Raw genomic sequence first — 27,109 nt, 5'->3', positions numbered from 1 at the left:
TGGATGCAACAGAAGAAGTTTATTTCTCATACAGTTTAGCAAAATAAAACAAGGTTCAAAGACAGAGAATGGAGGATAGCATATCGTTGTAAGAAAACTCATGAAGTGCTAATATCTTGGTCATTATTGGTTCTTCTTAGGCACAACGTCATATTAGTGGCTAATCACACTTGATCAGAGTTAGGGAAATGTATGGATGTGCACATTGGGGATATGGATATGTTTTGATGCTAAGACAATAAATCAGTGGTTTGCTTTGCTTTGATCAAAAGTAAATGTCTCCATTTTGATGAGACTCATGCATCTCACTGAGGCCAGTTGCAACATTTGCACTGATTATCAAACGTTAGCCCTGCCGGACAAGGCATGTTGAAAGTGCGCTTGTGGGTGCATGTGTAGTACCTCGTGGCATCCTGTATGTCAGGGTACATTCCATCATCCTTATCAAGGCAAAAGTTGTTTGCTGCAGGTGGAATAGGTTGTGGTGGATCAGGTCTTGGAGATTCATCTGTAATTGGAGGTTTGGAGTTTAGTGTTGAATCTGCAAGAAAAACAACATGAAAAGTTAGGCAGCAATTCATGCTATGATCTCAAAAGCGTCAGTACCTGGGGCTGATTCTTACAAGTGCCTCCAGCATAGTGACAGCTGCTGCTCATGCTGCCTTGTTACAGCTTTGTGGTGACATATGTTGAAGCAGTCATCAGGCGCGGATTAAGCTTTTGCTGCCCATAGGTGGCAAAAGTGAGGGTAGCGGATGGCAAGGGGAAAGTCCCTTTATTCTTATTTAAAAAGCAGCTGCTTGTTGGGATGGGGGCAGCGAAGGCTGCACAGCAGCGGCTGGGGGGGGGCAAGGGGCAAGTTCCCCCTTTTACTTTAAAACACCACTGTGCAGCAGGATGGGGCAGCAACGGGGAGGGTGCTGGTTGTGTTGGAAGTTAAAGGACTTTGCGCTGTCTCTTGTCTCAGACAGTAGAGGACAGACCAGTGAGTCAGAGGGCTAGAGGGGTCAAGACTTTGGTCACCCCTTCTCCACTGCTCTGACACTATCCCTTTGAAATGTAGATTGCTAATCTCAGGGATTAACTTCCTTCCTCTCTCTCTTCCCTACCTGCCCTTCTACCATGCAACATGGCAAGCCTCTCTCCCTGCACCATGTGTGCAGAGAAGATGCAGAATCCATCTGCATCCAGCTAGATAGATAAATTAGAGATCCTAACTCCTCACTTTCCTATCTAGAATGGAGTTCCTTAATAAATGCCTTATATATTGATTTGAAACTATGAATTGGCTCCAAGTTACTTTACTCTCAGCATACACGCATGCCTAAATAAATTCCGCTGTGTTGTGCCTCTGTGCACTCTGCTATAATGAGAAAAAGGATTCTCTCACCACAGAGAATTCCAACAGGTTGGACAAAGGGGAAGTTTCCCCCTTTTACCTTTAAAGCAACACCACTGCGCAGCGGGGCAGTGAGGGAGAGCCCCTTCTCCCTCCCAAATGACCACACGCTCCCGTCTGTAGACCGTTTTGTGTCTTTCTCTGCATGTGTGGAGAAGGTTCTCCATACATTGACTTTCATGAACACTATCTGTTGGCATAAAAAGCTACTCTCCCAGCTGGAGTTGATATTTGGGGGTTTGCTGCAAAAGGGAGTAAAAAGCTTTGCAGGAAGCATTTTCCTTGTTCCAAACCAACAGTGCATGGTCTCAGTGACATTAGCTTGTAGTCAAATGTGACTGGCTACAATATCACTGGATGCAAATATGCAAAAAGATTTCTGGTTTCTCCCAAACTAGGGCATGTCTCTCTAAAAAAAAAAAAAAAAAATTCTAAACACTGAAAGAAAAAGTTAAATGTGTGTTCCATGGCTACATCGCTTGGACACATTCCGCTGTGCCAGTTGAGGACCTAACAGAACCTAAAAGGAGGGCGGATTGGCATATTTTAAACCAGAAGTCACAGCAAAAGGCCAGGGGTGAGGTGACTGCCTTCAGTGCTCTGCAAGAGTGGACAGGACATCACACCTGTGGTCCTCTGGTCCCCTACATGGTACCTGGTAAGAGCAAAGAGGCACCTTTTAAAAGTGGTGACTCTCTTTACTGTGCAGGGGGAGAGCAACTTGCCCTACATCCCTTCAGTGGCTGTTGCTGGTTTCTATCTTATGGTTCTTTTTTTAGATTGTGAGCCCTTTGGGGACAGGGAGCCACTCTATCTGTCTATCTATCTATCTATCTATCTATCTATCTATCTATCTATCTATCTATCTATCTATCTATCCAAACCACTTTGGGAAGTTTAGTTATATGACAAGTATATAAATATTTGTCATATTCATCCTCGTATAAGAGAGGGGGATGAGGAGAAGGATGGAGATGGCAAGGGTAAGGTGATGGGGTCTGATGAGATGTTGGGTGAAAGTTTGGATTCTGATGAGACCCAACAGTTGGGAGGAGCCATGTCGGCCCCACCTGACAATTTCCCAGTTGGATTGGATCTGACATTTTTCTGCATGCACAATTCTGTTATTTTCTAGGAATATAGGAAGCTGCCTTATACCAAATCAGGCCATTGATCAGACTAGCTCAATATTGTCTACACTGTGGTTCTCCAAAGTTTCAGGCAGGAGTCTCTACCAGCCCTACGTGCAGATGCCAGGGAGTAAATTTGGGACTTTCCACATGCAAGCAGGAAGATGTTCTACCACTGAGCTATGGCCCCATCTCCTAAGGGAAACATCTTACAGCAGACAGCACTCATATGCAGTCACCCATCCAAATGCAAGCAAGGGCAGACTCTGCTTAGCAAAGGGGACAATTCATGCTTGCTACTGCAAGACCAGCTCTCCTCCCCCTGTTTGGCTACAGTAGTTAAATGAACATAACTCCCCTACAATTGAACATGATAGGACTTACTTCTGAACAAACAAATGTTAGGGTTGGGGTTTATTTATTTTTTAAAGTTCTCCTTTAGGAGGAGGCAAAATGGTAATAGAATAGAACAGCATCTTAATAATTCATACCATAGTATGCCACATGAAGAGAAAGGGCAGCACCTGAAAAGTGTGTTAGGACAAGCAATGTTCATTAAATTACATCTAAGGTGTAAGAAGGGTAGGTCCCTTTGAAAGGAACACTTCCCTTTTCACAGATTTCTTGTGTACCTTCTTTCTTTCTTGCATTGTTGGTGTGACCACTGATTTTGAAATGGCTAAAGAAGTGGAAATACCAATGGGGAAATAGTGTTGGGTAAACTCTTAATTCCCCCTAGATCATGAGATGGCTTTAAGGAAGACAAGAATAAAAGTCTATAATAACATAGTACTACTAACCAACACTGGAGCCCAGCTGTTTCTTCAGAGTCTGCAGAAGTGGAAATGCCCCTTGATTGCAGAAAGAACCACTAAAGTCATCCAGATCTATAGCCCAAACCATGCCACCTCCCAAGTTGTTTTGCTTAATGTAGCCGACCTGAGTGAAAAACAAAACAGGAATTCAAATCCTCATGGGAGCAACAAGGACAATGGGATCTATATTACAATCCTGATTATGATTCCAGTGTGGCTCGATGGTTGCGCTGCGTTAAAGCCTCTCTATCGGATCTTATTGCCTGCAGTTTAAGAAGGACATTCATTGGTTTGAGAGTGGTGTTTAATTTCTGCTTTTAGTGGCTATTTATTATTATTAATTCGATTTCTATACCACCCTTCCAGAATTGGCTCACGGCGGTTTACACAGAGAAATGATAAATAAATAAGATGGATCCCTGTCCCCAAAGGGCTCACATTCTAAAAAGAAACACAAGATAGACACCAGCAACAGTCACTGGAGGTACTGTGCTGGGGGTGGATAGGGCCAGTTACTCTCCCCCTGCTAAATAAAGAGAATCACCACGGTAAAAGGTGCCTCTTTGCCCAGTGAGCAGGGGTATTTAGCCATCTATGTTTATGTACATTGTCTTGAACATATTTACAAGGCAACTTAAAAGGTTATATATCTACATGATTCTCAGCAATTTGTTTTCATTCTATGCCCTCAGTTTGCTTTCATTCTACATCCTCAGTGGTTCTGGAGGGATCTCACAAAAATGGGTTACGAGCTGAAATGCTACACTGATAGTACCCTAAGGACTGAAAAGCCTCATTCCATCACAGAATGCTCATGTCCATCACCATACCCAGCAACAACAAAATTCAACAGGCTTGTTCACACAATTATTATTATGGTAGCAGAATCCCCCTATCCTAGTGTTTCCATTTTCTGATCATCTGTGAACAAGGTTGGGAATGCCAGCAGTGATCATGTGCTGCAGTGATCAAGCTGCCCAGGGAACAATTGGTTATGGGGCAACTAACAAATAAAGATTATTGTTGTTGTTATTATTTATTATGTGCTAAGAGCAGCAGCTGTAATGAGGCAGGAGACCCAACATTTTGCCATTTGTACATGTATTTGAAAAGCACAGCTCTTTGCGGCTTCCCAGTGAAAACTCCCATTCATGCATTCATTCATTCGATTTCTATACCAGACCTACAAAAATGGCCCTGGGCAGTTTACAATTAATAACAAAACAATTAAAACCAATTAACATTTAAAAATAGAGATTATAAAACACCATAAAACCATTAACAGTTAAAACATTCAAAACAGTTTAAATATGCTGGAAAATCAGGTTAAACTTAAAAACATTTACAACAATTTAAAAACCCCGGAAGGCCAGGTCAAACATATGTTTTGAGGGCTCTCCTGAAAGCCCATAATGACTTCAAATTACAAATTTCTGCAGGGAGTGCATTCCACAGCCCAGGAGCAGCTACAGAGAAGGCCCGTCTCGCAGTCGCCACCAGATATACCCGTGGTAGCTGGAGACGGACCTCCTCAGATGACCTTAACGTGTGGTGGGGATCATGCAGAAGAAGGCGCTCTCTAAGGTAACCTGGACCTAAGCCATTCAGGGCTTTAAAGGTAATAACCAGCAGTTTGTTTTTTGCCTGGAAGCATAAAGGCAGCCAGTGCAACTGTTTCAAAACAGGCATAATATGGTCTCTCTGGGTAATACATTTAAAACCCCCAAGAGTTATTATATAGGAAGTTTAAAAAAAATAATAATCCTACATTTCTATCCCACTCCTCCTCCAAGGAACCCAGAGTGGTGTACATAGTTACTTATGTTTGTCCTCACAACAACCCTGGGAGATAGGTTAGGCTGAAAGATATGTGTCTGGCCCATAGTTACCCAGTGAGCTTCATGGCTTAAAGGGGATTTGAACTCATGTCTCCTTGGTCCTAATCCAACACTCTAATCACTGTACCACAATGGCATTCATTCCTACAGGAACAGGGAATTTGTAATATATAAAGCAAGCAGTCTTAGTAGACTAGTATGTCTACTATCTAAAAATTTCTAAGCATAACATTTATTGAGCTCCACTAGATGTTTCTTAACAAAACAGAACATTAAGCTAGTTTATATGCTTACCTTAATTTTCATGCTTTCCACATCATCGTATCCTACCCACTGGTTTCCTTTGAAGGAATATGGAACCTTCTGGTCTTTAATAACAACTGTGGTTGCACCGTTTTTTAAAGTACAGATCTGAAACAAAGCAAATTAATCTATGGGTAAAGTTGCAGATACTGTATTTGAGCTTGAAAGGGATAGGGTTTAAGATTTTTCTCCCCATTGTGAAGGTTTAGGAAACAGACTCAGAGACTATTGCAATGTCTGTTATCCAAGATTTTAAAATGATGAGCAAACTCCTTATGCCACACATCAGGTTGTCTCAGAAATAAGATGAGCTGTGTCCTCCAAAAGTAAGGAAACTGAGGGAAATTGCACATCCAAATCCAGCCCTGGGTCCCCTAACCTTCCCCCCAGCCACTAAGGTGTCATTTGTCACTGGGGGTCATAGAGGCTTGCAGCAAGGCTTGCAGATGACAGCTCTGGGGTTGAGAAGAGGTGGAATACAACCCTTCACTGAAGGCCCTTGAGGTAAGAGAGTCTTCAGTCGTGGGTTGCTTTTAAACCCCCATGAAGCTTATTTTGAGACTACAGCATCTTTCTGTCTCAATGTCTTCATGGAATGCAACAGGGAGATATAATCCAAACTGAAGAAAAATCCAAGGGATTATAATGCTCGCCTCTTAGTTAAGGTGAGCATTAGCAACCCCTTGGTGCTTGTTTCCAGGCCCAAGGCTGACAGACTCCACCAACATCTCTAGTACTGGGTGCCCTTTGAGTTACCAGGAAGGAGATGTTTTCTTTTAGAACATTTTGCAAAGAGATCACCTGATAAGGAAGATTAATCCATACAAACAAATGGAAATAAACACCTCTATATTGAGTTTAAAGTATAAAATAAAATTCTGCTTACCTCATAATAAGACAGGAACCCAGCCTCTCGTGTAAATGTCCCAGCTGTCCCAGGCCCGGAGACAGGTGCATTAACCCCAGTTTGAGAGGAAGAAAGGGTGAAGCTTCGTCCATAGGAGGGTATACCCATGATTATTTTTTTACTTGGTGCACCTTTGCTTATCCAATACTTCACAGCATCGTCCTTGATAAAGGAAGACAGTAAGCATCCTTCCATTGTCAATTATCCAATTCTGAAATTCAAAGTATTGCCATTTGTTGCTCTGAACCTTTAGCTTAAAGACCTGGGATTTCCCAGCAGCCTTTGATAACCAGCATGGCATAGAGGTTAGAATGTGGGACTAGGACCAGGAAGACCCGAGTTCAAATCCCTATTCAGCCATGAAGCTCACTGGGTGACTCTGGGCCAGTCATGTATCTCTCAGCCTAACCTACCGCACAGGGCTGTTGTGAGGATAAACATAACCATGTACGGCTCCTTGGAGAAAGAGCGGGATATAAATGTAAAAATAATAAAATAAATAAATGCTGCCAAGTTCTGTGGGGCAGCGTGCAAGATCCACCAGGTCCTGATCGCCGGTCAATACCCCTTGCAGCAGATTTTTAACGACTGATCATTTTACCTGATTGTATAATTTTTATTTGCTCCTCTACTTCACATGTTAGCTTTTATATGTCATCTTAACTATTTTATATTTTTAGATGCCCTACTTTTAAAGATAGTTGTATACTTACCCTTGTTTTCTCTCTACTCTACAATTATTTGCCTAAGCATAATTTTACCCCTGCTTTATCTTATTTTTTTTTATTATTATTATTATTATTATTATTATTATTATTATTATTATTATTAATTCGATTTCTATACCGCCCTTCCAAAAATGGCTCAGGGCGGTTTACAAAGAGAGATAACAAACAAATAAGATGGCTCCCTGTCCCCAAAGGGCTCACATTCTAAAAAGAAACATAAGACACACACCAGCCACAGTCACTGGAAGTACTGTGCCGGGGGTGGATAGGGCCAGTTACTCTCCCCCTGCTAAATAAAGAGAATCACCACGGTAAAAGGTGCCTCTTTGCCCCACAGTTTTTAGAGTTGTATTTCACTAACCATAATCACAATATAATCATAATCATATAGGCTAACTATAGCTATGGATTTGCATCATTTTAGGTGTATCTATTGGATTTATAATAATTTTAATGATTTTTTATTTCATTGCATCTGTACTACCGTATTTTATGGACTATAAGACTCACTTTTCCCTCAAAAAATATCCACCAAAATTCAGGTGTGTCTTATATGTTTTAACAGTTTAATATGTTAAAACTCTGAAAAACTGGATTAAAATTAAGGTGCGTCTTATATTCTGTAGCGTCTTATAGTCCGTAAAATACGGTATATCCTGTGCTGGTCTTTGACCATAATAAAGATGATTGATTGATAATAAAATAAATATTGGGCAGGACCCAAATTGCACTTGCCAGGGAAGGGATTGTCTATCTTCCTTTCCAAGTGTAGCCCTTCATGCGCCACTTGTATCCTGCTCAGGAGAGTCTGTCAACCTTAGGAGTGGTTTTTCAGGAATGCAAGGAACTGCAGTGGAAAAGGGGAAGTAGGAGCTGGAAATGCCCTATTATATGTGTGGAACTTGACACACAATCCTTTTGATCTGAGCCATTGTCACCAGTTGTTAAGGGTCTTCTTCAGCAGCAGCGGCAGCGGTGGTGGCAGTAAAAGAGGGCAGGAAAGGTAGTAGAAATGACTCTCCTGTTGATATCCACTAACTCTATTCATGGACAGGAGGTTAACTGTTTTATTTTTTTATTTTTACTACAAGTATGGAGTACTGAACACACTATGGCATTTTGGAATATTTCACCCATATTTATCACCGAACTAATAGTACCACCAAAACATTACAGAAATTCGGGGTGGGGAAGAGCGCATGTTATTCACTTTAATCACTGTTGCATTACAAGCCGATCCATCAATATTTGGGGAAATAATACCCCCAAATTTGCAACCATCTATAATGATGTCTAAAATGATGTCTACTCTAAAATGATACTCTTTTGGGGAAAGGTTTTATTTGTTACTGGACAAATAGTGGAATAAAGTGGCCTAAGACTCTTTATTCATCCAGTTGGGCCATATGGATAGATGTCTATGTTGCAAGACTTATGAAATGGTTTTGAATACCTTAACACTATAAGAATACTTATAACTAGTAAGTGATGAAGTATTACTCCTCCCAGGTTGAAAGCATGGCACATTGCAGACACACACACACATACACCCACCCACACCATTCATATGGCCACGTATACTTGGGTCGGAGACTGTACACAAATATTCATTGTTGTGTAAATGGGGTAAATGCATACAACTGAGAGATGGTAAAAACCAACAAGAATCATTTTATGATGTCTTGTCTCCTTACGCTGACTGACCTCCAGACTAGAAAAATGCTGTTTCAGTGACCATGCACAGTACATGCTCTGGGGAGGGTTTGTTTGTTTGCTTGTTTATTCAGTTTTTATACCACCTTTCATAAGACATCCCAAGGCGGTTTATAAAAGTTAAAATACAATAGAACTCAATAAAAACCACATTTAAAACTTTAAGAACCATTACAGTAAAAGCCATAAAACACCTCCCCCCCCCCCGCCAAAAAAAGGAAGAAAAAGAAAAAAGAAGAAAACAGAAGCAGGATAGCTGAGAGACCTGGCAGCCCCTAAGGGGCAAAAGTCCAAACAAATAAAAGGTCTTTAGTTCTTTTTTTAAAAGCAGCAACATATGTCAAAGAGAATTCCAGAGCCTGGGGGCAACAACAGAGAAGGCCCCGTCCCGCATGCACAACAATTTAGCATCTCTCAATGTCAGCACATGGAGCAAAGGCCTCTGGCAAACCTTGTTGGGTGGGCAGAGACCCTTGGGAGCAGGTGGTCCTTCTGGTATCCAGGACCCAAACCATTAAGGGCTTGATAATAACCTCAATAACTTTGATTTTCATCAATCTTCCATTCCCTTTGTAGCCAAGTGTGACTCAGGAATACATCCATGAGAGCTGTGAAATATTTTCAGGAGTCACAGTTGGCTACAGAGGGAAGTGGAGACTGAGAGGAATCCCTGAAGTCCATACACAGCATCCCTGCTCATGTGCTTTATTAGTTTGAATGTTGGCTACTGATTTTATGAAAATGAAATTCAAACAGAGAATAGGTTAATTAATTAATGAAAAATGCATTAATTTTTCATTAATCTAGTCCTATTCTGTTGCACTATCTGGAGTTCTGTTTTATAGGTATATACTTTTCATAATTTTTGCTTTGCATATTTTTTATATGCTACACTTGTAATAGGATAAAATTTTAAAACTTTTTGAAACCACCTGGCTTTCCAAAAATCATTTGTGCATGTGAAAACCCATGCTTATTTGTTATTTAAAATTTGTATCATGTCTTATCTGTGCAGTTCATTTTTTAAAAGAAAAGAAATGATGCATTTATATTAAAAAACAATCTAAGATGAAAGAGGTTTGACTTTGTAATAAACTTTTCAAGTTCAGAATAATCCATTATCAAGTTCAGAATAATCAATTCTTTCACAAATGGTATTTTGTCACTTTACCATAAAACCATAAAGACTTTCCTTCCCCTCATTTGTGTGGTTAATGTTAGTTAAACTAGTATATTTTATCTTCTTGATACTTGAAGAATGGATCTGCATATTTATTTATTTATTACATTTTATATCCCGCTTCTCCTCCAAAGAGCCCAGAGTGGTTTACTACATACTTAAGTTTCTCCTCACAACAACCCTGTGAAGTAGGTTAGGCTGAGAGAGGAGTGACTGGCCCAGAGTCACCCAGCAAGTATCATGGCTGAATGGGGATTTGAACTCGGGTCTCCCCAGTCCTAGTCCAGCACTCTAACCACTACACCACGCTGGCCCCCTGCATATTCAAATGTCTGAAAATTCTCACCAACAGTTACTCGTTTAATAATTTATTGGCTTACTAACAATACTGCATTCAGTATCCAGGACATAGAGCTATGGGCGATGTTATGTAGAAACGTAACTTCCCCAACAAAAATAGCTGCAATCCAGGTCATGAATCAGGAAGCTACTGTCAGCGGTTTTGAAATTTGCACAACACTTGTTGCATCAGTTTGATCTTGAGAGTATGTCTGAATTAGCACTGATCATCACAGGGAACAGCAAGCACAGTGTCTGGCATGTTAGCATGCAGATATCTGAGCATACTAGTCACTCACAAAAGAAAATAACTCTGATCATGGGGGGGAAAGCAGTATCTGGAAGCACTTTCAACTGTCATGGGATTCTGTCAAACTTGAATGAAGTTGTAATATCACTGTTCCTTCACAGTGCCTTGCCCACAGTGTAAAAGGAGCAGGCCAGGGAATATATTTTTCAATTGAATGAAAAAAAGAAAGAGAGAAAAAGTTCCAGTTAAAGACTACTCTTTTAACAGGACACTGGAACCACTTACAAGGATTAAAAGGTTGTTCACATAACTTTTTGCTGGGCTGTGGAGGGTGGGTGTGGGGAAGGCAGGAGATCACCCACTCCCACCCCTGACGAGACTGTGTTGCTCTCGGCTATGTGGCTCATGCACCCATATGACTGGCACTGCCATGAGCCATGCAGTGCTCTGGAGACTGGGAAAATGCATCCTGGCCTCAAGATATCCCACAATGCACCACACAATGAGCATGGTGCATTGAGGGTGCTCTAGGCACCCAGCTCTGTGTCTGCTTGGGCTCCGTGCAGCCCAAGCATAGACATGACTGTGTACCTAGGTAAAAGGGTGCATAGGACTGCTCATGTGAACAGCCTCTAGGTCTGTTTGTCTGTGTGTCTGTCTGACTGTCTCTCTCTCTCTCCATATCTGCTGAATAGGTTTATGGGTGTAAGATAGGATGCAGGATTATTATTAAGCTGATTAATGTAGGTTGCCAATTGCAGACAGACTCTGTATCTCTTCAATCACGCTCCTAGCTCTCTATTTAACTGAAGGATTAGTTATAGAAGAAGTTTTTACCACATACAGTGTCAGGGTAAAGAGGGCTGACATGGCCTGTGGTCTGTTCCCAGGATCCATGGAAATCATATGTCATGAGGTTAATAAAATCCAGGTGCCTACAAGGAAAAGAAATAAAAATTTGTGTTTATTCTGCCCCCATCTAAGAATTCTAAATGGCTCTAAATGTACATCATGGGTGGCTACAAGTATAATTTGCCAGCTACTGTCCTGGAAGTCAATGAATCAAACTGAATTAAATGGAAGCATGCTTGATTAAGTTATTTATGGGTCATGCCCTGAGTATGAATGCTCTGAGTACTTTTGCCCCAGAGCTAAAATTAGTGTGATTACACTCACCTTGAGATCTTGTCAATTTCATAGCCACTGTCAATTATTTGTTTCCCAGCTGCAACAGCAGCACTGAGTAACAGCTTTTCCTTTCCTGTTCGCTGGGCTTCTGCCTGGAATTCTGTTGCCATTTCCTAAGTCAAATAGTTGAGCAAACAATAAGATTATCTTTGCTTTGCCCATCTTTTAAAAAGTGCAAATCCAGACTGAAACAATACAGAAGAGGTACGTCACAGGAACCTGGGGGGCCAACCAGTATTGTTCCTAAAGTAGTTGACAATCCAGGATGGTGGTTCCTTATGGGTTTTTTTTTTAATTGAAGGGACTAGTTAGTGAAGTGCTAATGAGTTACCTTTGATCAGGTCCAGCCTATTGGACTCACTATTGGATGCACCAATAATTCACCCTTTAGTCCCTTGTTCAATATTGTCTCTAAGACCATGCCGCTTTTCTGATGATTTAAGGTAGCCTACATCATTTGGAATCACTGATCTGGAGTTCTGTTGCACTATCAATCCTGACATCTCGAAAAGTTTCTCAACTTCTCTTTCATACCCAAGTCTAAGATAAACCCAGGAGTTAATTTGTGATTGGCCAGTACCTTGTTGCTGGCTTCATGCCTTTTGCAGCTGGAGTACAAGATGCCTAGGCACATTTACATTAATGGCTGACATCTTGACTGTGTGTGTGCTTCTAAAAACAGCATCCACTGAGTGCTAGCTGCTGCCAAGCCCCCCCTGGCTTCCCCACCAAGGGTGTTCCCCCAACCTCCCTGCCAAGGCTATGCCTCCCCCTGCATCTTTGCTGCAGAAGAACTCTGTAAGGCCACTGTAAGAGATTGTAAGGCCCCTGATAACTGAGCAAAGAGGCACCTTTTAAAAGTGGCAATTCTCTTTATTTAGCAAGGAGAGAGCAACTGGACATATCCATCCCCAGCATGGCATCCTTCCAGTGGTTGTTGCTGGTGTCTGATTTACGTTCCTTTTTAAGATTGCGAGCCCTTTGGGGAGCCATTTTATTTATTTATTTATTTATTTATTTATTTATTTATTTATTTATTTATTTATTTATTTATTTATATCGCTTTGGGAACTTTTTGTTGAAAGGTGGAATATAAATATTGGTTGTATTTGTCCTATTTGTAGTCATGAAATACAAAATATTTACAGCATACGCTTTCTCTCATTCCTATAAAAATAATATCACACACTCCCCACAAATGTGGACACTTTTACACACACACTTATGTGTGCATTTCCTGGCTCAGAAACATTTGTTTAACATATATACCTCTACTTGAAGTTGAGATGAGTCCTCCAATCAGGAGTCAGCAGTGTGCCAGTGAGTTAAGGAGGTGGGAAGGGGAAAGCAAAGAGTGAGCTGTTTTGCCCCTCCTCCTTAGGGGCCAGTGATAAATGTCTCTCCACTTGCTGAATTAAAGCTATGTCCCTGCCCCCCCCCCCCCCGAATCCCTGTGCTCCTGAAGTGCGGGTACTCTTGCATTAACCTCTGCATTGCAGTAGAAGGGCTGCTAGTGGTATGCATGTGGTTTGTTTTGCTTCATGTGCAATGCATGCCATTAGCGGGCATGTCAGCCAAGGCAGACAACACTGAGCTAGTTGTATTAATGGTCCGACTCAGTTGCCTACGCTACTGCTTCATCTTTGTATTCCCACGATTCCAACCCCTGCTGCCTATTTACCAGAACTTCAGCCCTGGTTTTGATATAAAGCGATGTATCTGGGTTGCATTCTGGAATCTAGTGAATGACTTCATCTTGGCCCCAGACTGGCTCTAAATTTTGTGACAACTCCATCCTTTCATTGAGAAAATGGTATTCATCTAAGCTGGCTTTCTAACAGTCTCAGGTGTACTATTCTGCATGGAATTTGCTGTTGGTACAAGACTGCACCCACAAACTTGACCACCTAGCTTATGTTCTGTAAATGCATGCTGGGTTTTACTGTACCTGAATCAAGGAAGTGAAGCGCATTTTATCCTCTGCAGGGCTCCCCCTGGCTCCAGGATATTCCCAGTCTAGGTCTAGACCATTAAAACCATACTTTTGCAGGAATGAAACCACAGAGGAAATAAATGTCCTGCGACTGGCAGGAGTAGCCACCATGGCAGAGAACCTAGCATAGAAACGACACATCAGCAATCCAATCCAACAAGATAATGATTACTTTGGTTAGTATTTCTGGATCACATAAAATGACTGAGTAATTGAAAGGTACAATTTCTGAGAATTTCTTGGCTAGAGTCAGGATTGAGGTTAACTGTGACAAAATGTTTTCCAGTTGCTTAACGGGTATATTTAATCTATTTATTTATTTAACAAATTTCTATACCACTCCAAACTCACTTGTCTTGAGTTTAGAATATGGAAGCCCGGCATCTACATGGTCCACTGGAACAACACTGATTATTAATTTACAGTTGTAGATTTTTTCGTAACATTTTTCACATCAGTGTCTGAACTCCCAGAACTCATATATTTTTCAAAACATCATAAGCGACAGTTTAGAAACAGAAGCCTGAACTGTGAGAAGAAATGTTAACACAAAATTGTGAAATGTAGATAGAAGTCTAGAAATCTGAATGACTGCAATCATGCTGCTAATTGTATAATATTATCTGAACACTGGATCTGATAATTTCCCACAACATTCTGAATATTTAGGCACTTGAAATAGTGAATTTCTAGCTCCTTCTGTTTTAAAAATAGTGAGCTTCTAACTGCAGATTTTGCTCCAGTGCTCAAGGGTAGGATTCTTCCCTTCTCCAGTGCTCAAGGGTAGGATTCTTCCCTTCTCCAGTGCTCAAAGGTAGGATTCTTCACAGTTCCCACTGGTTCTGCCTGGCCACTTTACCCTACACAGTGTTTTCTGCACATATTGTATCTTCCTACCAGTGTTCCCACTAACAGGGATTCCCAGATGTTGTTGACTACAACTCCCAGAATCCCCAGCTGCAATGGCTTTTGCTTTGGAATTATGGGAGCTGTAGTCAACAACATCTGGGAATCCCTGTTAGAGGGAACACTGCTTCCTACCCCCTGTTCTAGTTTTTAATCTCAATTCCAAAATGATAAACTAAATTGTGTGTGGGTGTGTATGTAACACCCAAATGCTACAACCAGATTAAATATATAAATTAATGTAAACTTGGGTAAAATGTAAACCAGAAACCAAATTTTCTTTGTACATTTTCAATAACTTTTCTTTTGTCTTTTCTGGTTACTAGTTAGTTTTAGCACAAGATTCTAGTTCTCCTAGATGTATTCCTGATCATGTAACCCTACATGAGATCTTAATCCATTTCAGCTTCCAGTCAGTCAGAACAAATGGTCCTCTTTCCCAATCTAAATTTGCTATGGAAGCATGTATTATTTTTATACAAATAGATTTTATTATGCAAGATGGTTTTCTAAATTTAAGATGTTTATCTCCTCTCTCCCATTTTACAGATATATACACTCTAAGAAAGAAGACATTATTTTGCTTTTAAAAACAGTATTACAAATAAGGCAGTACCATGAATAAAGTAATAGAGGGCATGATTTGGAAATCTGAAGGAGCCTAACCATTGGTATACTGTTTGTATAAGGGTACACCTTTCTGTACAAGGGCGGGGGGAAGGAAAGATTGTGCCGTCGAGTCAGAGTCGACTCCTGGTGGCCACAGAGCCATGTGGTTTTCTTGGTGGAATACAGGTGTGGTTTACCATTGCCTTCTCCCGTGCAGTATGAGATGATGCCTTTCAGCACCTTCCTATATTACTGCTTCCTGATATAGGAGTTTCCCATATTCTGGGAAACACACCAGCGGGGATTCGAACCAACAGCCTCCTGCTTTTTAGGCAAGTTGCTTTCCCGCTGTGCCATTAGGTGGAGGGAGTTCTTAATGTAAAAAAAATCCAAAAAACCTGAACAGGAGCATTTCCAGACAAGGCTTTTAGCTCACTTCTCCTCTGGAATGGAGGGTGTGTGCTCACATATCGGCCAGGGACTGTGAGTTATTGGGGAGTATTTCACACATGATCCAGGTTTTTCATTGCCCGTTAAGAGCATCTCTCTCTCTCTCTCTCTCTCTCCACTTTTTACTTTGTTTTGGGGGGGCAAATTTGAACTTGCACTAAACCCTCGCAGTAAAGCTGCAGTAAAGCCTACTGTCTGGAAATGCTCCTGGTGCTTAAAATGCCCCCCTGCCCCCACTCAATCAGAATGTCTCCATATAAAGAACAGACTTATAACTGGAGTTTAGGGACAAATCAAACAGTGGCATAATAGCATAAATGATGTAAAAAAACCCCAGCTCTTCCTTTTGTTCTTGCATCCAACTAGAGAAACACCATAATCTAAATCTGTTTTTCCTCTGTGTCCTTTGCTTCCACAACACTAGTAGAAATCCCTAGTACGTGATGGTTCTGAGAACATAGTCTCTTTTTCAGAGTTAATGTTCCAGCATTAATGCATTTGCTTCATGAAATTAAACAACTGACATCACTGTAACATTTTTTTTAGCATTGAGGGTGATATCAGAAACATATCATGAAGGGAAGAATTGGAGCTAATTCGCAAATTTTAGTTGCATAATCATGTTGCATTTCATTTAGTATGAAACTGCTGTCCTCAGTATAGAAGTAGCAGCAGTGGCAGCAAGCAGCAGGAGCAGTAGCGGTAAAGATTCTTTATATTGACACATTTGGGCATAGTAACCTGACTCCTTTTTGGATCTTTTAGCAGTTTTTGCCACTCAATTAAAAATATATCTATCTATAAAACATTGCTGTGGGTTTGGGGTAGTTAGCTGTATGGGCTTGCTTTTGTGACTAAATCACTGGCTAGGATGTTTCTTAAGTGGTTTGTTGATTACTCTGAACTATCTTGAAGGAGGACTGGACACCACTGGGAAACAGTCACTGTCACACACTTGCCCTTCCCTTCTCCCCAGGAGGTGTGGGATTGAGTGAAAAAACAGAGAGCGCAGACGGCTGCTAGGTGAGATACTAAAACAGAGTAGACTGCTGCTAGGAAAACCACTAAAAGAATGCGTTTAGAGGACGCCTGCACTGGAGCAGCCAAGACAGCCTCTCAGGGTGCCGGGTTTGGCTGCTTTGTTGTAAGAGTTGCTGCTGACTTCTGTAGGGATGACTTAATAGCTTCCATCAAAGACTCAACCTGTATATTTGTGTAAATAAATGTTATAAAGACTTTGATTGACATACTGCACTTTTCCTGCCTTGTAGCAGAAAGTTCTTGCAGCTGTGCCTTTGTGTTGTACAAAATGCAGGAGTTGCATGAATGCAGTTGCACAGTGAGCAGACATTGGAAATAATGCACAACTGCATGCGTGCTTCTGCGGGCAGATGGGACAAAGTGCATGCAGTATGATGGCCACCATTAGTCTGCAGTGAGTCTCTTTCCAAGAGATACCAGAATTGATGGCACTTTGCAAACCTGTGGGACTCCTCAGTACTTAGGGAAGTGGGATAACGTAGGCAGTGTAAGAAGAGGCACTCTTACCCCTGAACTTCCAGGCCAAAGTCCAGGGCCTCCACAACCTCTGAGGGTCCCCAAATCCTCTTTAGTCTGTCCTGGGTGGTGTGGTTGCCCGGCTGAGTATGATGATGCTTAATTTGCAGGGGAGGGGCCCCTCCAAAGACCTTTAGGTCCAGGCTCCAAAATTACCTAAGTGCACTTCTGTGTGTAATAATATGAATAAATATGACCCTCTCTCGGAAATAAAACTTGGAATAACAAAGACAACTGGGATTCTCAGGATTCCAACAGTGGCCTGCAGATTGCACATGAATTGTGGGAGGAAGACTATATCTTGACTACCCATGATCATAAATTTAGAAATCCCACACCCTTGTCTTACTTTGCAGAGCCAAAATTCCATCCACCAATGGCCAAAAGCGTCTTCAGTCCCGGATTTCTAGATGGGAGAAGAAAATAGTTATGAGTAGAGGTCAATTTTCTTGTCATGTGCAGCTGAGCTTACAAATATATCTTATCATTTCAGATGAAGTCACTTGTCCTGATCTAGCTCAAGGTCCCTCATACGCAGAAGTAGGCTTCTGTGCACACATTCCTGGCTCAATGAGAAACTGTGTGAACAAATAGGTCCTGTCTTCAGGATTCCCTTTCCAATCCCCACAACTGGGGCTGTGCACATGGAGCTCTGTCAAAAGATTAACATTCCACCATTCAGTTGTTCATAAGGGTTGCTGGATTCAGTCTCTCTTGTGTTCATTTGCGGCTAAAGAGCTGATTGACAGGATCTTAAGCTTTTTGAAAAGGTTCTTTGTGCACAGCTTCAGCTGGATTATACTGGCACAGTCATGTATCAATATTAGGCCTGTGCAAATAAGGAAGTATTCGTTTTAGATATTCCAAGCATATGTAATTTGAACTGGTGCTTCAGAAGGCCTTCCCTATTCAGATCTGAATATTTCGTCCATCTGAGTATTCATTCTCCATTATAGTTTACAAATCAGGGGCGTAGCTATAATTGAGCAAAAGGGTTCAAAGAACACGGGCCCCCAGCTCCTGAGGGCCCTCCAGCTCCACCACTTCCCATTTTCTTCATTATCTCCCTCACTCTGGGGGGCCGCCAGAGAGAGGGATGAACATGGGCCCCCTCTCACCTAGCTACGCCCCAGATACAAATCACTAGAATGTCTATAATTTCTTCTTCTTCCCCTTCTTCTTGGTAGAATGGGATGAAAACAAGCAGGTTGGTATTGGTAAGCTCTCATGTGGCCACGGAACATGCAAAAGTTTTACATTTGGGGGGAAGTCTTATAATCCCGTGGAATTCAAATCATAGAGAATGGCTATTTGAGGGCATTATGCCTGCAATATTTCAAGCAAATATGTGCAGGAGTTTCTATGCAGGGAAACTTTTTAAAACTTAAAAAAAAGTTTTAAATACTGTTATAAGTGTTTAAAATTTTCAGGTGGAATGGGATGAAAATAGATGGTAGCCCCTTTATGATGGCATTATGTTTTCAGTATTTCAAACAAGTACGTACAGGGCTCTTCTGTAAAAGTAAAGTTTGCATTTAGAGGGTTTTTTTTAAAAAATATGGGAGAAGATTCAAGACAGTCATTGGCCAGCTTGAGACGTCAATTTCAGAGGATGGTTTCACCTTCCTCCAGCATTTTCCACAATCAACATATTCCTCTCTCTTGTCAGTTTCAAGTTGTTGCAATGTATGCCATTGAAAAATAGTAGAAAAGAACCTCTGAATATTCAAATAGGCTCAAAATATAACCAAACATTGCTTACTTGTTCTGTCTGGAGATATTCAGAGGTCTAGCTGTTTAATTTTGATTTAGAAATTCAGTGGGATATTCAGATCAAATATAATCCTAATTGAATATCAATCCACAGCTTTTCGCAGTCCTAATTAATACACTCCCAGAGCACTACATGCACTACTATCAACCAGAGTTAATGTCTGGATTATGATATCTACATCAAAGGAGCTACCCAAAATATCAATCCTACCAGAGAAGAGTAGCAATAAAATGACCTATATATACCAAGCTTGATGCTGACTGAGAGAGGGAAATGTGCATCTGGGAAAAGAGTAGCTGTAGAGTTGGATGATAGACTGGATGAAGATTCCCTTTTCTAGAAACTGATTTGGACTGAATGCACGTTTGATGACAATAAAGAAAGTATAAATGATTATAGCTGGAAGAGTGTGCATTAGCAATGGCCATTACAAGAAGATTAAAGAATCATGATGTTTAACAATTTAGAACCAAACTAAACACAGTGTGAGGGGAGGTGGTTTGCCTCATGCTGATACTCTGACTTGAACCTATTTGCCCATTAATACCAACCCCCCTCTGCGTCACAAACTTGCCCCAGATTGGGACTCCCTGCAGTTGCTTTTGGTGGTGGGGAAAGTCTTGCAGAGTTCCACTCATGGAAGGAAATCCACATAACATGTAGTTTGGCCCCAAGACAACATCAACACAAGTCCTTGAAGAGAAAGCTCTTCTCATTTTACTACTGGAGTACATGAATAAGTGAATGAACACTAATATTATATTTAGTGTTGCGAAGAAAATCGTGTAGATATATGGGTACCAATGTGCTGTGCCACAGGCGTGGCTACTTTCCCCTTCAAATCTGATTAATTTAACTATGTACAATTGTGTCCATTCCCCATTATCAGAAAAGGAGTGCAGTCATGCAATGTTGTGAACTCTCAGCCAACCCCGATCCATACTTGCGCTTGAGATTATTGAAATCCTGGTAAAGCGTCTCATCATTCCACTCCACTGTTGTGATTTTGTTGTCATTCATTCCCGCAAATGCGTAAATGAGATGAGTGCACAGGCTGGGATCAATGTCCTTGGGGAGGAACCGCCCTTTGTCTGGTCTGTACTGAGCCCAGTTGGAGAAGTAGCAAACCGTTTTGAAAGCAGAGCCTGTGGGATGAAATTGCATGTGAAAGGCAGCTGGGATGGGAATGCTGACACAATACTTAGCCTATCCTCACTGACCCTTAAGTCTCATCAGTCTTGAGTTTGTTTACATGATCAAGGGGGATAACTTGAAACCAAAGTGAGTTTAGAGCAAGGGAAATCCATGCTCCTGTTTTCAGCTGAAGGGATGGCATTGCTGAATCAGTACTATGGCTGGAGCAGGTTCTGATGTTATTTCCCCCTACCTATATATTGGGTTAGAAAAACAGACCAAATAGATAAAGAGGGAAGTTGTTGGTTTTAGAATCCAGGGTGCTTTCCAGATCACAGGCTGCAACCACCATAAAATGCTTCAGCTGGCGGGATCAAATTGACAATGTAATTAAAGGGGGTTGCGCAAAGCCACCAGCAGGGGGAGCGGTCTTTTCTAGTTTGTGCAAAACTCCCTCCAATGGGAAAATACAGCTATTTTTTAACAACATTGTAGGACTGTAACACAGCAATAAAAGCCAAAAGAAGGCATCAGAAATGTGAACAGCACCTTGCTGACCACGCAGAGACTGTGATATCAATACACAGGTAATACAGAAGCACACTTAGCAATAGCAATAGCAATAGCACTTACATTTATATACCGCTCTATAGCCAGAGCTCTCTAAGCGGTTTACAATGATTTAGCATATTGCCACCAACATTCTGGGTACTCATTTTACCAACCTCGGAAGGATGGAAGGCTGAGTCAACCTTGAGCCCCTGGTCAGGATCGAACTTGTAACCTTCTGGTTACAGGGCAGCAGTTTTACCACTGTGCCACCAGGGGCTCCTTAACAGATATGTAGTGACACTGTTGTAGTGTCCAGTCTGGAAAGTGCCCCAAGGAAAGAGTTGTGGCATGCAAGGACAAAGCAGTCAAGTAGAATCAGGAAGATTAATGGTTTATTGAAACAGATATTGAGGCGATTCTCATGAACAGCAGAAACCGGGCTAAGGGAGCCCATCCTGGTTTCTGTTGCTCCTGTGCAGCAATGAGAGCCATGCGGCTCCTGGTGGCAGTGTGGTGGCAAGCCCACTTACAGAGCCCGCCACTTAACCCAGGTTTTGGGCAGAAGTACACCCCAAAAAGAGGTTAATGATCAGGTGTCTGCGGCAGACACACTTGGGGAGGGCGGAGGGGGATCCCAGAAATGCACTGCACACTCGCACAGTGATTACTGGGGCTCCAGGGGTGGGGGGATGCCACATGGCGGCACCTCCCTTCGCCCGACCTCCAGAGTACCCGAGCGAGCCACAGCCAGGTGCGGGAGTGCCAAAGCGGAGCTGCTGCTCATCTAGGTGGGCGATCCACACACCCAGGGAGAAGGTGCCGATCATCTGCGGGGAGGTAAGCACTTTAAGGCTTCCTTCCCACAGAAGGGGGTAGCCACCTTATACAATTGTGAGGATTGCTTTGTTATTTCCAGAGAGGCAAGTGCAGTCTGCTTTCAGTGCTCTTGCTGCTGGCTGTTTGTTAGCCCCGCCTCTACTCCAGGATTGGACTAAAAGTAACTAAAGCACCATTCAAAAGCTGGCCAGGATCAAGGAATGGATTAACCAAAAACACCACATTGGTAATTTTAGAATTAGAACATGGATCTGGCTCATGGAACTGGTAAGGTTTGAAGTTGGTCCTGGTGGTATTGCCTTAGCTGTGCAGACCTGTGCAGTGCTCTCAGGATATTATAAGCACTTTGAATTAGGGATGCATTTTCCAGCCATTTTATTCTCTGTCACATTTTAATGTAATTTCATTATTTATTCTTCTGTGAACCACCATGAGATGCAAGTTTTTAGTGGTATAGAAATTTGACAATAAATGCTCTAATTTTAGGAGGAGCTGCTGTCTCTCCATCCCTGCATTGTTTTCGCTGCTGTCTTTATCACCTTTCTGTAGAATCCCAGATGGACTGTTCTAAATCGGGAAATGTCTTAATGCAGCCCAGCAAATCTGAGCCTTATTCTGCCCTGCTTTTCTTGACTTTTGATTTGGAAAAAAGGAACTCATGAAATAACTACTTTACTTACTGTATTGAAGAAACAGCAAGACTGCTAAACCTAGAGCAAAATAAAAAAGGAAGACAAGTTAACTGGGACTAAGTAGCCTCTTTGATACCTTCCATTTCACTGATTTTGTGATGATAAGGATTAATAACGTTTATTATTGCTAACTCTTCTATCACCTTTCTTACTCAAATTCAAAATGATTGACAGAACAAAACACCAACACAAAATTAACATCCTCCCAACAATCAAACACACCAATACCAAATAATTACACATTACATTCGTACAATCTGAATCAAGTAAAAATATGGGCTGAAATCCTGACCAAATTACTCAATAGAAGTCCTATTTAAATTATGTGGTCCCTTAGAGTAACTCCTGGGTAATAACATTGAATAACTGTCTCAATGACATAGCTCTACAAGACCTTGTGATTAAATGGCATAGTTCTATTGTACCTTTCATCAATGGAAGAACATTGAAAGATTACCATACAGAAATAGTACTAATAATACAAATGTCTGATTATCTGCATCAGGGGCGGAGCTATCATTGGGCGAACGGGTTCAAAGAACTCGGGCCCTGCCCAATCAGGAGCCGCCATTCACGGCCCTGACATGCCCCCGCGTCTGACATCAGACGCGGGGGTGGTAGCTTAGCTCCCGAGCAGGGGCCGCGCGGCCCCTTCAGGAGCTAAACAAAAGCTGGTGCTACGTTTGCAGCGCCAGCCAGGAGCGGCTCTTCCCTGCAAAGGCAGGGAAGAGCCGCTCCTGGTTGAGTGCTGCGAACGCAGCGCCAGCCTAAGTAGCTCCTGAAGGGGCCGCTTGGCCCCTTCAGGAGCTAAAAGACTGATGCTGCCTTCGCAACACAGCCCAGGAGCGCCTCTTCCCTGCAGGGAAGAGGAACTCCTGGGCTGTGCTGCAAAAGCAGCACCAGTCTTCGTTTAACTGCCGAAGGGGCCGTGCGGCCCCTTCGGCAGTTAAAGACTAACTGAAGGTCTTTCAGGCGAACGAGACTCCAGGCTCCGTTCAGCCAGACCACGCCCCCATGTCTGACGTCTGATGTGGGGGCGTGGCTAGCCCCAGCGTCTGAGGTCAGGCGCGGGGGCGGGGTCAGTGGGGCCGCGCGCCGGCATCTGTACACAGGCCGCCAGCGGACCTGCTACGCTCCTGATCTGCATGTTAGATTAGATCAAGCTGGTTGCTTTGTGTCCAGCACATTACAGAAGAAAATCACACTGACAAACTTTTAAAAAATGAACATCAAATATATTTTATAATTCATTATTAAAATGAATTGTATGCACAATGTAGTACATTGTTTCCCCAAAAGTTCTTGCTAAGCTTTAGCTGTTACTACTGTGAAAGGGAGTGCTGGTTAACTTTCCCTCCAGCGGTCATGTTTCTTCTCCAAATAATTATCTAGATTGCTCTGTTAGCTAGAGCTTGGAAAATCTTCCCTCATGCATCCTTCTAACCTTCAGCTGGTAATAAACTGTTAAAATTGTGCATGGATGTTATGAATGTCCCTGAGACTATTTAGATAGAGGACCGGGTCTCACAATCCTTGAGACCCAGTTTGGGGCTGTGAGTGGGAAGGGAGCCCTGGGTGGCTGAATCGGCCACCCAAACGATTGCCGGCTCCAAGACGGGCTGTGGAGCTCGAGATCTGCGCGGCCCCCGGAAGCCCCAGTATGCCCTGCGCGAGCTTAGACCCCTGGCTTTTCGCCTCCCGGCCAGGGGTCTACTCACGAGTAGCCGCGGCGCAGAGCTGCGCCACGCCTACTCACGAGCAGATAGCCCGGGTTTGCAGAGTGCTCGCTCCACAAACCCGGGCTATGGGGTGGGCTACAGGAGCGGGTTAGCCTCTCCAGAACCACCGGGCTCGGCTGCAAGCCCGGTGGTTCTGACGATAAGCAATAATCGGGCTAGCGGAGGCTAGCCCTATTTTTGCTGATCGTCAGAATAGCCCCAGATAGCTTGTGACAGGCAAGCTTTTTTCCTACTAGAAAAGAATGTGTTGGGCTTGTTTGCCTTTCCTCAGGAGACCTGATGCAAAAGAGGTGAGTGCTTCTGTTCTGTACCGTTAACCATTGTGTAGATTAGAAGAGGGAATTTCAAGAGAAGGGGATAGATGGAAGTCTGCATCTGCTGAAAAAAATTCCCTCTTCTACACAACTATTAAATAAAAAGTGTTGGAATATTATTTGCAATTTGCTTTCAACAGCCAAAAGTACGATTGGTTTGCACAGCACTTGCCTGGCTGTGATACACGCCCTATCAATGGCGCTTGCAGTTGTTGGTAGATCCCCGCCATGCCTTGAGGATATTTTATTATGACACTGCTTAAAAGTATGTCTCAATGGGGAGGGGAAACCAGGCCAAGGCTGCAAGCCAGATGTCTTGAGAAGGGTAAGTGGGAAATATAGCACTTTGAAGCAAATCAGAACCTTTGGGGTTAAAGTAACACTTTGGCTTGTATATGATGCCCAGGTGCAAAAGTTGTTTATGGCAGAGTATAAAAGATGGATAGCCTTCCAGATTGGGGGCAGCTGCACCCAGAAGCTTTTGCTAGCAATGAAATAAAGCTATGCTTGAAACTTTGATACTGGTGTCCGGTGAAAATACCGAACCAAGAGATGAGCGACAGGGAGTAAATATCTCCTCTAACAAGAGGGAGTCTGTTTATTCCTGCACTGGTCACCCTAGGCCAGGAGTTCTCAGACTTGGTGTGAGTGAGTGTGTGTCTCCCCACAAGGGGTCCGAAACAACTCAGGAGGGAGCTGTCAAGCGTACAGGGGCCTTACCCAACATATCCAAGGTGTGGAGATAGGGAAGTTGGGAGACAAATGAAGACAGAAGCCAAAAGCTCCTTGGCTCCTCTGCCCCTCACAAAGCCAAAGGCAGGCACAGTAGTGGCATACAGACCAGGGGAGAGTTCCCTCTTGGGAGACACTGAGCCCTTTCTCACGAGCAGTGAGGAAGGGCAACAGGGTTTGCCTGGAGGAAGCCCTAAAGAGCTTACCTCCCCACATATATTATTTCACCTTCCCTGGGTGGGCAGATCACCCACCCAGACAAGCACGGGCTGCTGCCTGCGTCACCTCGCCCCGCCACCCAGAGCTCCAATAACACACCATGTGAGTGCATGGTGCGTTACGGGGAACGCCCCCTCCCCTCCCTGAGTTTGCTAGAGTTTTGCTTGCGGCTGTGGCTGACAGAAAATTGTAAAAATGAGGTTAAGGGAGTTCTCTTTCTCTTAACTTCATTTTAAAGGGAAGCTTCATAGGTGGGCTCAATCCCAGCAGTACATACACCCGTGAAAAACCGGGCTGGGCTCCCTTAGCCCCATTTTGCACATGCATGTGGATAGCCTCACTAACTAAAGCTTGCCTAGTAAATGGCCAAATAAGTGCTGTTACTGTGCTGCCCTTGGCTCTGTGAGCAGCGGAGCATCCAGGTCATTTGCAGCTCCTGTCCCCTTGTCTGCTTCCCCATGTCTCAGAGAAATTGGAGCAGCTCCTAGCTTTATGTTTTTGACGGTGTCTCTTCCTGAAATTTGGCTTAGTGTGCAAGCTGAGTAGAAAGAATTAAGTGAGAAAGCCATGGAAATACTGACTCCGCTTGATTCCTACTTGTGTGAATCAGGGTTTTCAGCAGTTGCTGCTATAATGAGCAAGTACCTTGTGAAAATCATCTGGAGCCTGAAATCAGATTGGCAGTCTCAAACATAAAAGCCAAGTTTGAAAAACTAAGTGGGAGCAAGCAAGCTCATCCTCATTTAAAAGGTAGATGTGCTCTATTTATCTCTACCTAATCCATCCAATGGCTTGCTAACAAAGTGTGTGTGCTCCTAACATCAATGAAGCACTAGCCTCTGTGCTGGTCTGCAGTGCTTTCAAAGCATGGGCACTCTTCCACTCTTGAGCAAGAATGCACATACTTTTTGGAGTTTGCCTGTGCTGTTGGAGCACTCCGGGAATGCTCTGCTATACTAGGAAATATGTTGCTTGATGCTCAGTAACATGGTTCTGGTCCACATAGTCAGTAGCTTTAAAAAAGGGGGTGAGGGGGTCATGTAGCTTTATATATTATTTTAAGGGGTCACAGTATCAAAAGGTTCCAAAACCCCTCCCCTAGCTTTATCTAAAAACCCCAAATCTGTCAGCTGAAGCAGAGGCATAACTAGGGAAAATGGCACCCGGGGCAAGCACTGAAATGGCGCCCCCTGCGCCCCCCCAACATACTACATTATACTTAGGTTTTTCCTCACAAGCGCCCGCCGCCGCCGCCGCCAAGCCAGGCCACTGACTGGCTGCCAGGCGCCAGCAAAGCAATGGGGGGGGGGCGCGGGCGGCGTGGAAGGGACAGCTCGTGGAGGAAGGGGCGCCGACGCGCTCCCTTGACTGCTGCAGCGCTGCTGCACTGAGCAGGAAACATTTGTATTAACAAAAAATTTTAAAAAAATTAAAAAAAATTTTTTGTCATGGCGGCGCCCCCCACGTGAGCAGAAAAGATGGCGCCCGGGGCACGTGCCCCCCCTGCCCCCCCTATAGTTACGCCTCTGAGCTGAAGCAAAGATGTTGACTTAGCAGCTTTGCTTGACTCTTTTTAAAAATTGTGCTGTGGAGATTTTTCTTTAAGTTGGGGTTTTTTTCCTGCCAACTTCAGATATGGAGTATATTGTACAATAGCATATCAAAAAGGGGGGAAAAACCCTGCAAAGCAATTCAATTACAAATACAACTGAGTCCAAACTTACCGGCCCAAATGAATGATTGTGCCATGCTGAGTGCTGCTGAGTGCTGGTGCTGTGGGGTCCTCTTGTTCCTAAGGTGTCAGGTCTTTG

The 27,109-nt window shown here is 42.9% G+C and overlaps 1 protein-coding gene across 2 annotated transcripts; it reads right to left on the bottom strand.

Annotated features, from left to right (window-relative positions):
• Positions 1-27,109, bottom strand: LOC128323627 (chitotriosidase-1-like). 2 transcript variants are annotated; one of them, XM_053247090.1, is made up of 11 exons: positions 27,023-27,109; positions 22,283-22,312; positions 20,023-20,224; positions 17,655-17,711; positions 13,739-13,904; positions 11,779-11,903; positions 11,447-11,537; positions 6,372-6,554; positions 5,477-5,593; positions 3,330-3,468; positions 1-541 (listed from the first exon to the last, which is right to left on the bottom strand). In XM_053247090.1, exons 1-11 carry the CDS (start codon positions 27,045-27,047, stop codon positions 306-308), a joined length of 1,371 nt encoding a protein of 456 aa, XP_053103065.1. In that variant the 5' UTR covers positions 27,048-27,109; the 3' UTR covers positions 1-305. The 2 variants fall into 2 exon arrangements, with proteins under 2 accessions (XP_053103065.1, XP_053103066.1); XM_053247091.1 differs by lacking the exon at positions 27,023-27,109 and adding an exon at positions 22,720-22,812.

The sequence above is a fragment of the Hemicordylus capensis genome, chromosome 4 (genome assembly GCF_027244095.1).
Source record: "Hemicordylus capensis ecotype Gifberg chromosome 4, rHemCap1.1.pri, whole genome shotgun sequence".
Classification (NCBI taxonomy): Eukaryota; Metazoa; Chordata; class Lepidosauria; order Squamata; family Cordylidae; genus Hemicordylus; species Hemicordylus capensis.
Note: the sequence above shows the minus strand (reverse complement) of the source record. Positions and strands in the feature narration are given on the sequence as shown.

Bases quoted from the DNA above. Each gene is read 5' to 3' on its own strand.
- LOC128323627 (XM_053247090.1), bottom strand. From the start codon at position 27,047: ATGGCACAATCATTCATTTGGGCCG. The intron at 17,712-20,022 runs GTATGGATCGGG...TCTCCCATCTAG, and splicing joins TTCAATAATCTCAAGCGCAA to AAATCCGGGACTGAAGACGC. The intron at 11,904-13,738 runs GTACAGTAAAAC...TATTTGACTTAG, and splicing joins GCTTCACTTCCTTGATTCAG to GAAATGGCAACAGAATTCCA.